This window comes from Ictidomys tridecemlineatus, chromosome 11 (genome assembly GCF_052094955.1).
Source record: "Ictidomys tridecemlineatus isolate mIctTri1 chromosome 11, mIctTri1.hap1, whole genome shotgun sequence".
NCBI classification, from domain to species: Eukaryota; Metazoa; Chordata; class Mammalia; order Rodentia; family Sciuridae; genus Ictidomys; species Ictidomys tridecemlineatus.
In genome coordinates this window covers 114,940,807-114,954,008 of record NC_135487.1, presented here as the reverse complement: position 1 = coordinate 114,954,008, position 13,202 = coordinate 114,940,807, and the positions used below count along the sequence as shown (strand labels likewise).

Genomic DNA, 13,202 nt, shown 5'->3' with positions numbered 1-13,202 from the left:
AAAGGGCTTGGACACAATGAAGGAAAATTATTAATGCAAATATCTCCTGGTCCTCTGTAAGTGTGTCATGTGAATTTAGAAAATTTTCTGTGTGTGACATCCTTTTTCCTCACAGAGAAAGCATCTTCCATGTTCCTTGAGACTTCTGTGGCTGCCTTTCTTCTCATTCTTCTTCTTGCCACAGTTGTCCTATTGCTCTGTTTGGGTCATTGCCCTGTACACATTCTTATTCAGTTGTCTGTGCCTTTTCTATACAGAAAGCTTTCATGTTTATAATATTGTCCTGAATAGCCCACTTGTCAATGAAAACAAAATTTTTCTTCTGGAAAGTTTATCATTATGTAATGTTGTAAGAAAGATTATAAAAATAAAGAAACCAAAAGGTGTCTATAGGATTGAGCCACCCTGCATTTCTGAAGGCTGCCTTTCTTGACCCTGAGCTCTTTCACTGTCTCTGCACTGTGAGAACTGAGGATATTTTCATGAATAACAGCAGATCTTTATTATTGTGGCTTTCTTTTTCAGAGCTGGATTCAAATGATCCTTCAGGAATGAAGAACTCTCTGAAGCTAGAGGGTGATTCTATGGATGGCTCCTTCGCCAACAAGCATGGCCGCCACATCATAGGCCACATTGATGACTATACTGCTCTCAGAGAGCAGATTGCGGAGGGGAAACAGCTGGTTGAACAGATCCAGTCTCTCCTGACACCCACATGCAACTTCCTGGGCCTTGAAGCTCAGGGCTCAGAGGTAGTCACACCTGCAGCTCCTGCCTTCACTCTTTCTTTGTGCCCTTCGTCCTTAATTCTAGTTTCTTCTCCCCTATTTATTTTTGTGGCCTGCATCTCCCAATGACAGAGGAAGCATCTTCCAATTATTCTAGCCAAGCCCTTGCTTCCCTATCTCCTTATTCATTCTATGTTCTACTCTGTGGTATAGGAAACCAACTAGATATTCTGCCTCAGAGCCACAGAGATGTCTGTGCAGTGTTGCCACCATCCTCAGTAAAGTATTTGTTAAGAGTTGATGCCCATATGATGTGGAAATCAGCACAGTCTCATGGCTCATTATCTGTTACACTCATGCTGACCCATGTGGATTAAAATCTGTCAGGTGGACAGGTACTAAGGGATTCACATCCATAAAGGCCTTGTGTGTGGAAAGAGTAAGAATCTGGCAGTGGGAGGGAGGCAATCTGCAAATGCTTCTCAGAGTGCATCTGTGTTCAGAGACAACAAGGGCCAATGGCTGTGCTGTCTGAGCTACCAGAGACCCATGGATGTATAGACAGAGCCTTGCATCCAGGTAACCCCCACTTCAGGGCAAGATACATACCCCTATTCATAAACCAACTAATGGGCCACAAGCCCAATGTGAGAAGTCACCTCTTGTACCTCAAGTTCACTGGTGCAGAGGGGTCTTTTATTGTATGCAAGGAAGTTAAAAGGTCTGTAGAGGACATGACATGGGAATGAGCTGTGACAGCCTTATATAGGGTGTCCAGGTGAGGAGTCATTCCAGGTAAAAGGAGCTACACTTCAGTCCTGGGACCTCAAAGGGATGAGCTAGGGTTTTGCAGGTTCAAGCAGCCCATGCTTTGTGCCTCATCAACAAAGAAAGCTTGAGTCTTGTGCAGGGCTGCAATGTTGTGAGCCCTGTGATGTCTCAACTTCAGTGATGTCCATGGCTCCCTCCCACCTTTCCACAGGCACCAGGCAGCAAATGTTTCTATGAGCTAAGAAGCAGTGCTCATGCCCTGCAGCGCACCCTAGATGAGTCAGCCTCGCTCCTGACCATGTTTTGGAGAGCAGCTTTACCAAGTATCCATGGCCCTGGGCTGCCTGGCAAAGTGGTAAGAGGCCAGTGTTGTCTTCTGGTATGAGCTTTGTTTTTCTGCCCCATGAGATTCTGTATTCTCAGTTCCAGGGCTTTCTGAGGGTCAGGAGTTACACAGGTTGTTAGAATGTGCTGGATCTTAATGTAGCATCCTGGAGGGAGACCCTGGTGGATGTTTTCATTGAAGCTCTGATTACCTTACTTTGTCCTCACACCCCAAACCCCAAGATAATAATTCAAAGAGAAGAAAAGGAAATGGAGAAGCACAGACATAGATGCCATGGTAATCTATAAATATCTGCTTCCAATAAATCTGAAGTTTGAACTAAAATTCAGGGGCCTTTGAAGCTTCTCCATTCCTCAGGGCTTCTTGGTCAAAAGATCAAAGGAAGTCACTGTGATCCTGCAGCTTCTTTCAGTCATGCTCCCAGAATCCCAACACACCTTTTATCTCTGTTCCAGTCTGGGGAAAAGGTAGAGCCCCTAAAGAATTGTCCTGCCTTGGTTGGACTATAATCTGGATCCGCTCACTAGTTTTTATTTCCATATTAATGTAACTGGTATGTTTGGGGAAAAAAACTATGCTAATTACAAGGAAGCACTTTACCATCTTCAGATTCGTACAGACATTTTGAAATGTGAACACTGTCATCAGGTAGCCCTGTGTCCCAGACATAGTATCTCTGAAATTCCAAGTCCAGCATGGATGGGAGAAGGGTGAGACAAAACTACTTCAAGGACTGATTTGGAGGTCTTGTTCACAGTTGGGAGTTGCTGTGGGTCTGGAGTCAGGGTCTCCTTGATCCTTGATTGGGGGCTTTCAGGTTCTCAACATTCCTACCTGTGGTCTTTTTCTCAACTGTTCTGAACTGAGGGATTGAGAAGCTATAATGAAGGGAACTCAGTCTGCTGAGAAGATTGGAGTTCTGCTTCTTATTGGTAGGAACCACAAAGAACTGGATACATTCGGTCTCCAAACTATTGCCTGAGAGCTTGTCCTTCTTCCCCAGAATGAATCAATGGAAAGGGAGCTCCTGGATCTGCGAGCCCAAGTATCTAAACAGGAGAAGCTCCTTGAGAGCACAGCTGAGCGTCTGAAGACTGCTAACCAGCAGAAGGAGAACATGGAGCAGTTCATTGTTAGCCAGCGTAGGTGCCCCTGAGCTGTGGAGCAGCAGAGGAAAGGGCTGGTCTTGCAGATGTCCCACTTGTGCTGTAGATAAACATGACCACAGAGGCACTGGGAATGTTGGGAAGGGAGAGTCTGATGCACTGGGCCCAACCCTCCTGTGACATGAGCAATTGTGGTTGCAGAAGGAGGGGGGGACAAAGGGGTCAGCAAGAGGCCATGATTGAGGGGTGAGAAGAAAATGCTCTAGAAAATGCCTGCCCAGCAAGTAGGGCCCAGCTGGAAATTCCTTCTTTCTGGGGCTCTTTTCTTCTTTCAGTGACCAGGACACATGAAGTTTTGAAGAAGGCAAGGACTAACTTGGAGCGAAAGCAACGATTTCATCTTACACAGTCACAGAGCCTGCTTCAAATACATCACCATCTGACATCAGCTCTGTAAGTGACCCTGACCTCCTTTACCTTCTAGGAGATATCAGGTTCACCACACAGGTCTTAGCTCCTGGATAGCCTCCTCTTAAGATTCCATCCCTTCACCCTCCTGCCCGGTCAGCTTTCTTCCCTGTTATTATTCTCCTCTCCTCACCATCTCTCCCCTTTAGCCCAATTTTCTCTCCTTGATGTCAGTCAAGCTAGGAGCCAGAGAAATGCAGTTCAGTTGGTCCCTGAGGGAAGAAACTTTGAAAGTCTCTCTGTGAATTAGTTGTCTACCAAGAGATCTTGAGGCCATAAGTGCATTCTAGACTTTCCTGAACTACTTTATGAAAAACCAAATAAGGCATAACCTTATAAATTGACTTTAGTGCACAAAATTAGGTTAAGAACAGCATTTTATTTTAACACCTCATTTTCTTTAAAACACATGAAGGAAGATCCATTTGGTCTCCTGGATATAAAAGAAAAAACTGATAATGAAAAAAAGATGTATGAAAGATGATATGACATGAGCTTTGTAATGTTTTGAACAACCAATAAAAAAAAATAAAAGAAAAAAATACTCTTTAAGGGAAAAGTTTTAAAATATATATATATAGCAGATATTCTCTACATTCACTTAAATGCTGTGCTAATAATTCCCTAGAAATCCTATTAAGAGAAACTTGATGTGTAACTGATTATTTTAAATATGAGAAATTAAACCTTTAAACTTAGAGGGTAAACATCAGAGCAGTTGAGCATTCTAGGAATGTTCCTAAGTTGTACCCTGAGAGCCTTGACACCCATAGTGTGATCAAGCATGGGATGTATATTAACTAGCTCTTGTTTTCTAATTCCCTTTGGTTCTTCTCCGAGAATTGCTTTCTTTCCTGAGCCTCTTAACACAACACTTAGAGGATTGGCTCTGTACAGCCTCTTCCTATCCCTGCCAAGTTAACCCACAGCCTCCAGTTCCTGCTGGCTCCCTCCAGTGTGCAGGCCACCCTCTTTGGTTCCAAATATCTGGTCTCTAACTCCAGGCTAAATGTTAACTGGTTGTATGCCATTGGCTGGCCCCTTTGCCTCTGTGAGCTACTACCCTTCATCTGTTAAAGGTGGACCTAGACTTAGATCATCTCTGAGGTCCCTGCCAATTTGACTTCTCCTTATGAAAAATGAGACACACACTTAACAGGGGAACTTGCCCCAATATGTCCTCTTCAGTACAGGCTGTTTCTACATGTGCGTGTTTCATGCTTCATCCTTCTTTTCCTGGAATATGACAAGGCATTTATTTTTCTTCAGACCACATAACATGTAGTATGAACTGGGTAATAAGAGGACAGTAGTAGGATCTGACCATATGACATGCAGTAGGGCTATGGCTGGGGCACCAGGGATTTGGGTGAACAGGGAAGCTTATCCTCTAAGCTGGAACCTGGAATCTCCTCCAGACCCAGTGCATCCCCTTGACTCATTCTTTTTACTACCTCCCACCATGTTTATGCCTTCCTGCATGCTTTGCCCTAATTCCAGTGTCTGGGCATTATAAGTGGGGTCTAACAGTTCCATCTGAACAGAATTCTTTTGTTTACTTGCAGGTGAAATCGCTAAGGGTCCTTCTGTGTGCTCCAGCATTGAGACCCTTGCCTTCCAGGAGCCACAAAAGAAGCAAAGCCGCCACACAGGTCCCTGCATTGACAGGTCACATGATTAGTGTATGCTCATCTTCATAAGCAGCCACCAAACTGTTTTTCAAAGTGATAGTAACATGTATCCCTCTCAACAACAGAGGATGGAGCTGCAGTTGTTCTAAATCCCTGCCAACACTTGGCATTGTCATTTTAATTTTAGACATTATGGTGGATGTGAGTTGGTCTTCATTTTTGTTTTCCTGATGACTCTGTGCAAATTTTCAGGTGTTCACTGATGTTTACATTCCTTTCTTTGTGTAGTATCTGTTGAAATATTTGATCCTTCCTTAAGTTGCTTGTCTTACTATTATCCAAATTTGAAGATTTTCAATGACCATAAATCTTGTCAGATACCTGAATACAGTTAAAATTGTAAATATTATATGTGGCTTATCTTATCATTTTCTTTTTCTTGATGGAAAATTTCAAACAGCAGAAATTTAAGATTCAAATAATGTTTAACTCTTTTTTACATTAATAATTTGTCCTCTTTATCTCAAATATAAGAAATCATTGCCAATGTAAAAATTCAAGACCAGAAATTTTTTTCACCTTAGTTTGCTTCTCCAAGGTTAGAGTAGCTTTTATTTCTAATGCAAAACAATGAATTAGCACACTGAGAGACCAAGCTGAAGTCTGTCTCTAAATAGAGCACAAGGGGTAACAGCATCTATAACAAGAAGATAAAGAAGTATAAAAGGGAAGCTAAGGTAAATGAGTCCCAATCTGACTTCTAGAACAAAAAATAAAAAGACACATTGGGCGAGCACAGATAAGAAAAAATAACATAAACATAAGAAAAATGTCCTGGCTTGTCTTCAGATACAAAGACATATAAAACATTAAAGAAAAGTTTAAATCACACATACATATGTGTACACACACACACACATACACACACACACACACACACACACACACACAGGCATACCCCAATGGAAATTTATCATTTTAAAGTGTTCCATAACCAGAGTAAAAAGAGAAAGTACAGATTCTTCACAAAAGTACAGAGGAATTCACAATAATAGTACATAATGAAAAATACAAAGTAAGATCTTATTATAAAATTACTAATAATATAACTGTGGACTTGATAGCAAATTTTTAAAAGAGGTGCATAAAATAGAAGCATGAGGTAAAGCATGTTATTACTAATCTCTTAAATAAGTTTCATATAATGCCAACAAAATTGCAAGATGTTGGAGAAAATGGTAACAAATTATTGTGTAGAAAAACTGTGTTACCCAAGGCAATTTTCACTACCCCAGAAAGCATTTCAAACCCATGTAAAAGGGAAATATGAACTGGCCAAGACTCCAACTGTTCTTTTCACCATGTGTGAAAATGAGAAATCACCAACTGGCACATTTCACTGTTGATGTTTATTTATGTTACTATTTTCATGGCTGGTCCCTAAGATCTGAGTTGGCAGAGGCAGAAGCTCTATTTTTACAGACCAACATCCCTAAATTATAGAAAAAAAGTACATTTTCTCTTTTCTTATACTTAATGCAGAATGACTTTTTTTCACCAAAATGTGTGTGGATATTTGATCCTCTAACAGTCAGTTCTCTAGTGGATCCCCTCTGGGAGCCCTGTAATTCAATTCTATGCTAACACTTCTTAGAGAATAGGGTTAAATCCCACAGTTTGAGGGTGATTCTTATGAGGCTGTGCTCCACTTTGGATTCCAAAAGCAAGCATAGGCTGTGGTGTGTGTGTGTGTGTGTGTGTGTGTGTGTGTGTGTGTGTGTATTTTATCATATAAACATTTCATAAATCTATCTATTATATGTATAGATGGTAGGCTATAAATTGGGGTCCTAATCCCCTCCTCACTTTTGGTTAATTTGCTAGAGCAGCTCACAGAACTCAGGGAAACACTGTGTTTGCAAATTTATTGGTCTGTCAACAAAAGATATTACAGAATAGATTGACAGATGAAAAGAGAGAACAGGTAAGGGAGAAGAGGTGCAGAGCTTCCGTGCCCTCTCCAGGAATGCCACTCTCCAGGAACCTTCCCATGTTCTGCTACTTGAAAGTTCATTCAAACCATGCCAATTGCATTTTTAAGAATAAAACTGAAAATACTTTAGATGAAAGTATGTAGTGTGTCAATGTCTAGGTCAATCCTGACATGCCTGGTCATATTATTGGAAAGAAGTAAACTGTTCTGTGCTGGGGCAGAGTATCACAAGTCCTTGACAGCCTGTGGATTTCCAGATTTGGGCAGGTGGGGAGTGGTGCTTCTTGTAGTAGACTTGATATGTGTTTGGGGTGAGTTAAAGTCAGAGCTCTAAATTAACAGTCAGCCTGAGAAGGGCACCTGACAAGGCATTTGCAAAAAGAAAAAAAACTGCCACTATTCTATTGACTGTGTCCTCCTTTCTCTGGGGAGCAGGCATTTTAGGAAGTGTCCACAGTGGGCCTGCAGGAGAGATGAGAGGACCTGTCCAAGAAAGAGCAGTGCCCTTCATTCTTTTATTGGTTTCTTTCTCTTGCTGTTGTCTGTAATCTTCCATTTTTCAGGGTAAGAATGGGAAAATATCTTCAATAAAGAAAGATCAGAAAACCAAAAAAGGTGTCCCATGCTGAAATTAAAAAAGACACCCAAGGTGAAAGTAAAACCAAATCAAAGAGATATAAAAATATAAAAGCTACCCCTATGTATTCTGTAACATCAGGTTCTACTCTAAACAGTGCATCTTTAGGATACTTCCCTTTGCTCTACTCAACGTCTTGACAATATCAGTGACTGCTCTTTTCTTTAGGCAAAGAATAGTGTAATCTACATAGAAATTATATATATATATAATAGTATTCTAAATAAACCATTTGTGACAGTCACTATCAAGAGTATCACTCTATAGTGACTAGACTAAAAACAATTGTCCTTTGGGGCTGGGTCATGACTCTGTGGTGGAGAGGTTACCTGACATGTGTGAGGCCCTAGTTTGATCCTCAGCAACACATAAAAATAAATAAATAAATAAAGTTATTGTGTCCATCAACAACTAAAAGGCTGTTTAAAAAGAGGAAGAAACACAATTGTCTCTCATGAAACCTTATTTTAGGGGGTACTCCTATAAATTGGTAGTCCACCAAAAGTTTTGATTGTGTGCTTTTCATTCTCATTCACTTTTGTATAACAATTCTTTTAAATATGATTTTCTCTCACATTTTCATTAGTATGTAAATTTGCTTTTCCTTAGAATCTTTGTCAATCCGATTTTTAAAAATCAGCATTCTTGGGGTTGGGGTTGTGGCTCAGCAGTAGAGCACTTGCCTAGCATGTGTGAGGCCCTGGGTTCAATCCTCAGCACCACATATAAATAAATAAATAAATTTAACAGTATTGTTTCCAACTATGTCTAAAAAATAAATATTAAAAAATTTTTAAAATCAGCTTGTATTCTAAAATTGAAAAAAATCATATTGATATTCCTTTTGAAATTATAGTCTTTTATGAATCTTTTAGGCAGAAGAAAAAATTTAATTATATTGAGTCTTTCTAAGAAAAATCAATTCAAGTCTTTTTTTGTGCATAACTTAGTATGTTAAATTATCCTTCCAATAGATTTTGCACATCTCTCTTATATTGTTTCTGTAATTATTTGGTTTGTTGTTGCTATTATGAATGGATCCTTTCTTCCTTCACATCTTGTGGTAGTTGCTGTATATGTAGCAGTAGTGATAATAATAGAAAAATGTACTGAATATTAACCATGTGCAAGTCAATTGTTATAGTATGGACATAGAAGTGTCCCCTAAAGAACTCAAGTATTAAACAAAGCAACCATGTTCAGAGGTGAAACAGTTGGATTACAAGAGCTGGATTGATCCATTTGATGAATTAAAAATTTGAATCAACTATTGTTTGGTAACTGTAAGCAGATGAGTCATAATGGGAGGAAGAAGGTCAGAGAGAGCATGACCTTGGGCTATATATGTCCTGGTCCCATCCTCTCTCTCTCTCTCCCTGCTTCTTAGCTCTCATGTGCTGAGCAGATTTCCTCCATCATATCCTTCCCCCATAATATTTCTGCCTTGGAGCCAGCCAGTGGTAGTCTAAACACTCTGAAATTGGGAAACAAAGTAAGTCTCTCCTCTAAAAGTTGTTCTTGTATTTTTCATCAAAGCTCATTAACATAACAATGGCATGTTTTTAGGTCAATCAACTCAATCTTTACGAATAAGGCATCAGCCAGGTCTTATATGCAGAGAGTAGAGTTCCCTCCAGTAATTATATAATTAATTACATATAATTATATAATTAATTATATAATATAGTGCAGTTATATTACATTAAGGGATATATTCAAGATATTTCCATAATTTATAAATTTTCCACGAAGGACAGAGACTTCTAGTTGGATTCTGCACAGCTAGAAAAAAATGGAGCCAGGAGGAAGGTGCAAATACAGCACAGAAGTATTCCAGTGGACACTGCCCCCACAACTTGTGCCACTTAACACCTTGCTGTCAGGAACCCAACTTCAAGGGACCCTACCGCCTGGATGCGCAGAGCACTTCCACTGGACATGTACTGACTTCAAAAGAACACAAATTACCTACATGCCTCTCCTACCCCGAATTGCCCATATGTACATGCAGGTTTGTCTCACATGAATTCATCTCATTGAAGAATCAATGCCAATTGGAACTCTTACTTCAGATGAGACTGGGAAACTGCACTTGTCTATGCAGTAGTAGAAGGCATGATAAATGGAGAAAAAGACATCTGCCATAGTAGACATTAGACTCATTATGTACTCTTAAAACAAATTTTATATTGTTCAGTCCCCACGAGGATCTTGCATCCCTTGCTGGCAGCAACCTTGGTTTTAGGGGTTAGGTGAGTGGCTCTGAGTGCTGGGGGAGGTAGTGCTGAGGCCGAGAAGGTCCAGCAGTCAGCTGAGGGCCGAGTGCACACCCAGGAATATAGGGAAGCTGAAGACAAATTGTGGGGTAAGGGTGGGAGTGGGCTTGCAGCACCCCTAAGGGGCCTGAAGGGCTGGCGGGCCTGGAGGGGCAGGATGTGGCCAGCACCTGGGACAGCTGCTCCATGCAGCTCAAGGCCTTCTCCAGCCTCAGCTGCTCATTCCTCATTCCTGCTAAGCCAAGCAGATGGTAGCAGAGCACAGGATGCCCTCCTAGCAGTGCACCATCCCTGGACTGCGGTAGTCCTTTACCGCACAGTCCTACTCCATGGCTTCTATGAACCAGGAGCCCATGTTGGACTTGTGGTTGTCTTCCACCAGATGCGTTTCTACTGATAGCATCCTTCCATGGGTTTGGGCATTCGGAGGAGATATTCAACAGGGCTGTGATCCCTAAGGCATTCAGCATGTCTATCCAGGAAGCATTGTAGGCACCCTTTGAAGTAGAAGAACCAAAGAATCTCCAAGGGACCCCTCTGCCTGGATGCGCAGAGCAGTTCCACTGGAGCTGCAGCCCAGGTGACAGGACTCAGTGGCACTGGTGGGATGTCTGCCAGGTCTTTGGTTTTGGAACAGAATTCTGCGTAAGCAGAGGAAAACTTCTCACAGTCACGTTTGAGCAAGCAGATGTCTGCTCACTGGGGCTTAGAATGGAGTGCCTGCACTACTAGGGTCATGGTGCAGTCCTCCCTGAGCCCTTGGCATGCGAGCTCCATTCAAAGTAGAGGATGACAGCCAAGTAGAGGCTAGAGTACAAGAGGCTTCCTCTTGGGCGTGCAGATTGGACTCCAGACTCATGGAGCCTTTGTTCCGCCTATTGTCCTGGGTGTTGTATCAAAGGAGGTGGACCGAACCTCGAATAGGAAAGGTGTGCAAAAAATCGAGCAGCAAGCATTTACTGGTGCTGCCCAGCCCCAGGGTTGGAGGCTGCCCCTGCTGTCAGCCCAGCTGCCGCCACTCACTGCACCATCCACCCCGCTCCTCAACCCTTGGCAACCACCAGCTCCCAACCTCTGCCTTGGTGGTTCTCGCTTAGCTTCATCAGCCTTTTGAGCACATTGCCACCCATCTCTCCCAATTAATCAATCGTCACCATGGAGTGTAGGAACTGGGGCGATAGATAGTCATCCAGGCCAGCCAGGCAACAGGAATGGGCGAACAAGGGTTAAGAGAAGGAGCCTTCAGAAGTGACCACCAACTTGGTCCCCTGAGGCTTGGGCGGCCAGACCCATATTGGGTCACCTTCCTCCTGCATGTTCAGGTTAAATAGCAGTTCTAGCAGCCTCAGGTGCTTTGCATGAGCTTGCACTCACTAGGGGGTGGCAGCAGAAGTGTGTGTGTTGAAGGGAGAGTAGCGCTGGCTCCTTCCTGTCATTGCCTCAAACGTGTTTTGCTGCTCCTGCACCTTGGGTTGCAGCCTGCTCATTGCTGCTCTTCCCCTAGCACCCGCCAGAGTTCTGGGCACTGCATCCACTTTTTCTTGGAGGAAGTTTGATAATTGGTTTGGCAAGATGCTTGTCATCTATGTTGTCATTGAGATAATTGTTTTTCATATCATACATCATTACAAGAGTATACATAGTACTAAGTCATTGTAACATCATAGGATCAATTCAGATAACTTTTGTATTTGGTATTGCTCATTGTGCTTTTCTATATCTTACTTGGTTTTGTCCTCATAAAGTTTAGTGAACTTTTTGAGAAAATTTTTTCTGTTTTCTTTTATTTTTCTTTATGGTGTCATCATTTTCTCCTGTCTTTATTTTACCTGGAAAAAGATAATAAGGGTAGGCCCTTATTATCTTTTTCCATCCACTTTGTTCTAATTTCTTCCCTCTTGTTTTTTGTTTGTTTTGTTTTGTTTTTGTTTTGTTTTTGTAACTACTCAAGGTGGATGATCAGAGTCAACATTTATTTTATCCATCCATATATCTTTTTCTAATGTAAGCATGTTGAAGTAGAAGCAGTACTTTAAGAGCTTCTTAAGACGCATCCTGTTGCTGTTGATTGGTTGAATGTCAGTTATCTTCTGCTCAAAATTATTTCCAAATTTCCTTGTAAGTTTTATCTTTACCCCAAATGTATATTTTACTAAAATGCTTTGGTTCATTTCAAAACTTTTGGTGATTTTTCACAAGGTTTACTTTGTTGACTCATCATTTAGTTCTGTTGTCAAATCATCTACTCTGAACAACATCCTTAAGAAAATTTTGAGACTCCCTTTTTGCTTGTATTAGGTCACTTGCCAACACAGTGACAAAATACCTGAGATAAACAATTGAAAAGAAGGGAACATCCATTTAAGATTTCCATTATTCAAGGAAAAAGTGGGAATGTCCAAGAGTGCTGTCTGTACATGGGTCCACTGCCCAGAAACCCCAGCCCCTTTATGCTTTTCTTTCAACCCACTGTTCAGCCACGCAGCTCCCAGGGAAGCAGGGCACCCATGCAAGGGCACAAGTGGCTTTTCTGAAAACAGTAAGCCTCACCCAATCATGAGGCTTTGAGACAGGCAGACAGGATGAACCATGCCAACGCAGGTTATGGTTCATGGAAGCACACGTAGTGAACCTGGGCCTGTTATTCTGGGTGAGAAAGAGCATTCTGACCTGATGGTGACATTGAGGCTTGAAGTCATTCATGGGTGAACAGAGATGTTTGTTGCCACGTAGCCTCTTCAAGGGCTTTAAAAATGCCCTCCTTTCTAGCCAAGTTTGAAAGGACCTCTAATCTGGCACTCAATGACAACACTGGTCAACAACACTGCAAATGAAGTAACTTTTTCCTTCCCTGCTCCCCTAGCCTTCCCAAAGAAGTACATCCTTCTTTCTCCAAAACCATTGCTCCTTCTGAAATGGCTCCTTAAAATGGCTTTAGTTTGAGTCAGGCTTCAACATGGCTCCCCAGATGCTCTTCACAGGAGCTGTGACAAGGCAAGGACTCTGTCCCACCCCTAACTCTCTTGCACTTCTAGAATTCAAGGAGACCTGAACAGTGGAGTCCCCATTTCAATCAAAAGAGGGCCTTTGAAAAGAGTCTCCTAACAGGAGTTTAATTATGCAAGACTATATTAGTATACTTCCAGTAATCTGCCTAAAATTAAAAACTATAATATATGCAAGAGAGAGAAGATGGTGCTTCCAAGCACAAAGGATTCATTTCAGGTCTATGCCTAAGTAATCACT

The 13,202-nt window shown here is 41.7% G+C and overlaps 1 protein-coding gene and 1 pseudogene across 1 annotated transcript; one reads left to right on the top strand and one right to left on the bottom strand.

Annotated features, from left to right (window-relative positions):
• Nucleotides 1-443: 443 nt before the first annotated feature.
• On the top strand, nt 444-5,459 carry LOC144368320 (myomegalin-like). The gene is made up of 5 exons (XM_078027126.1): nt 444-752; nt 1,711-1,854; nt 2,849-2,987; nt 3,287-3,404; nt 4,985-5,459. The coding sequence occupies exons 1-5, from the start codon at nt 483-485 to the stop codon at nt 4,986-4,988; spliced, it is 675 nt and encodes a 224-aa protein (XP_077883252.1). The 5' UTR covers nt 444-482; the 3' UTR covers nt 4,989-5,459.
• A 4,528-nt stretch (nt 5,460-9,987) lies between these two features.
• Nucleotides 9,988-10,733, bottom strand: LOC144368673 (dual specificity protein phosphatase 4 pseudogene; annotated as a pseudogene).
• Nucleotides 10,734-13,202: the final 2,469 nt, after the last annotated feature.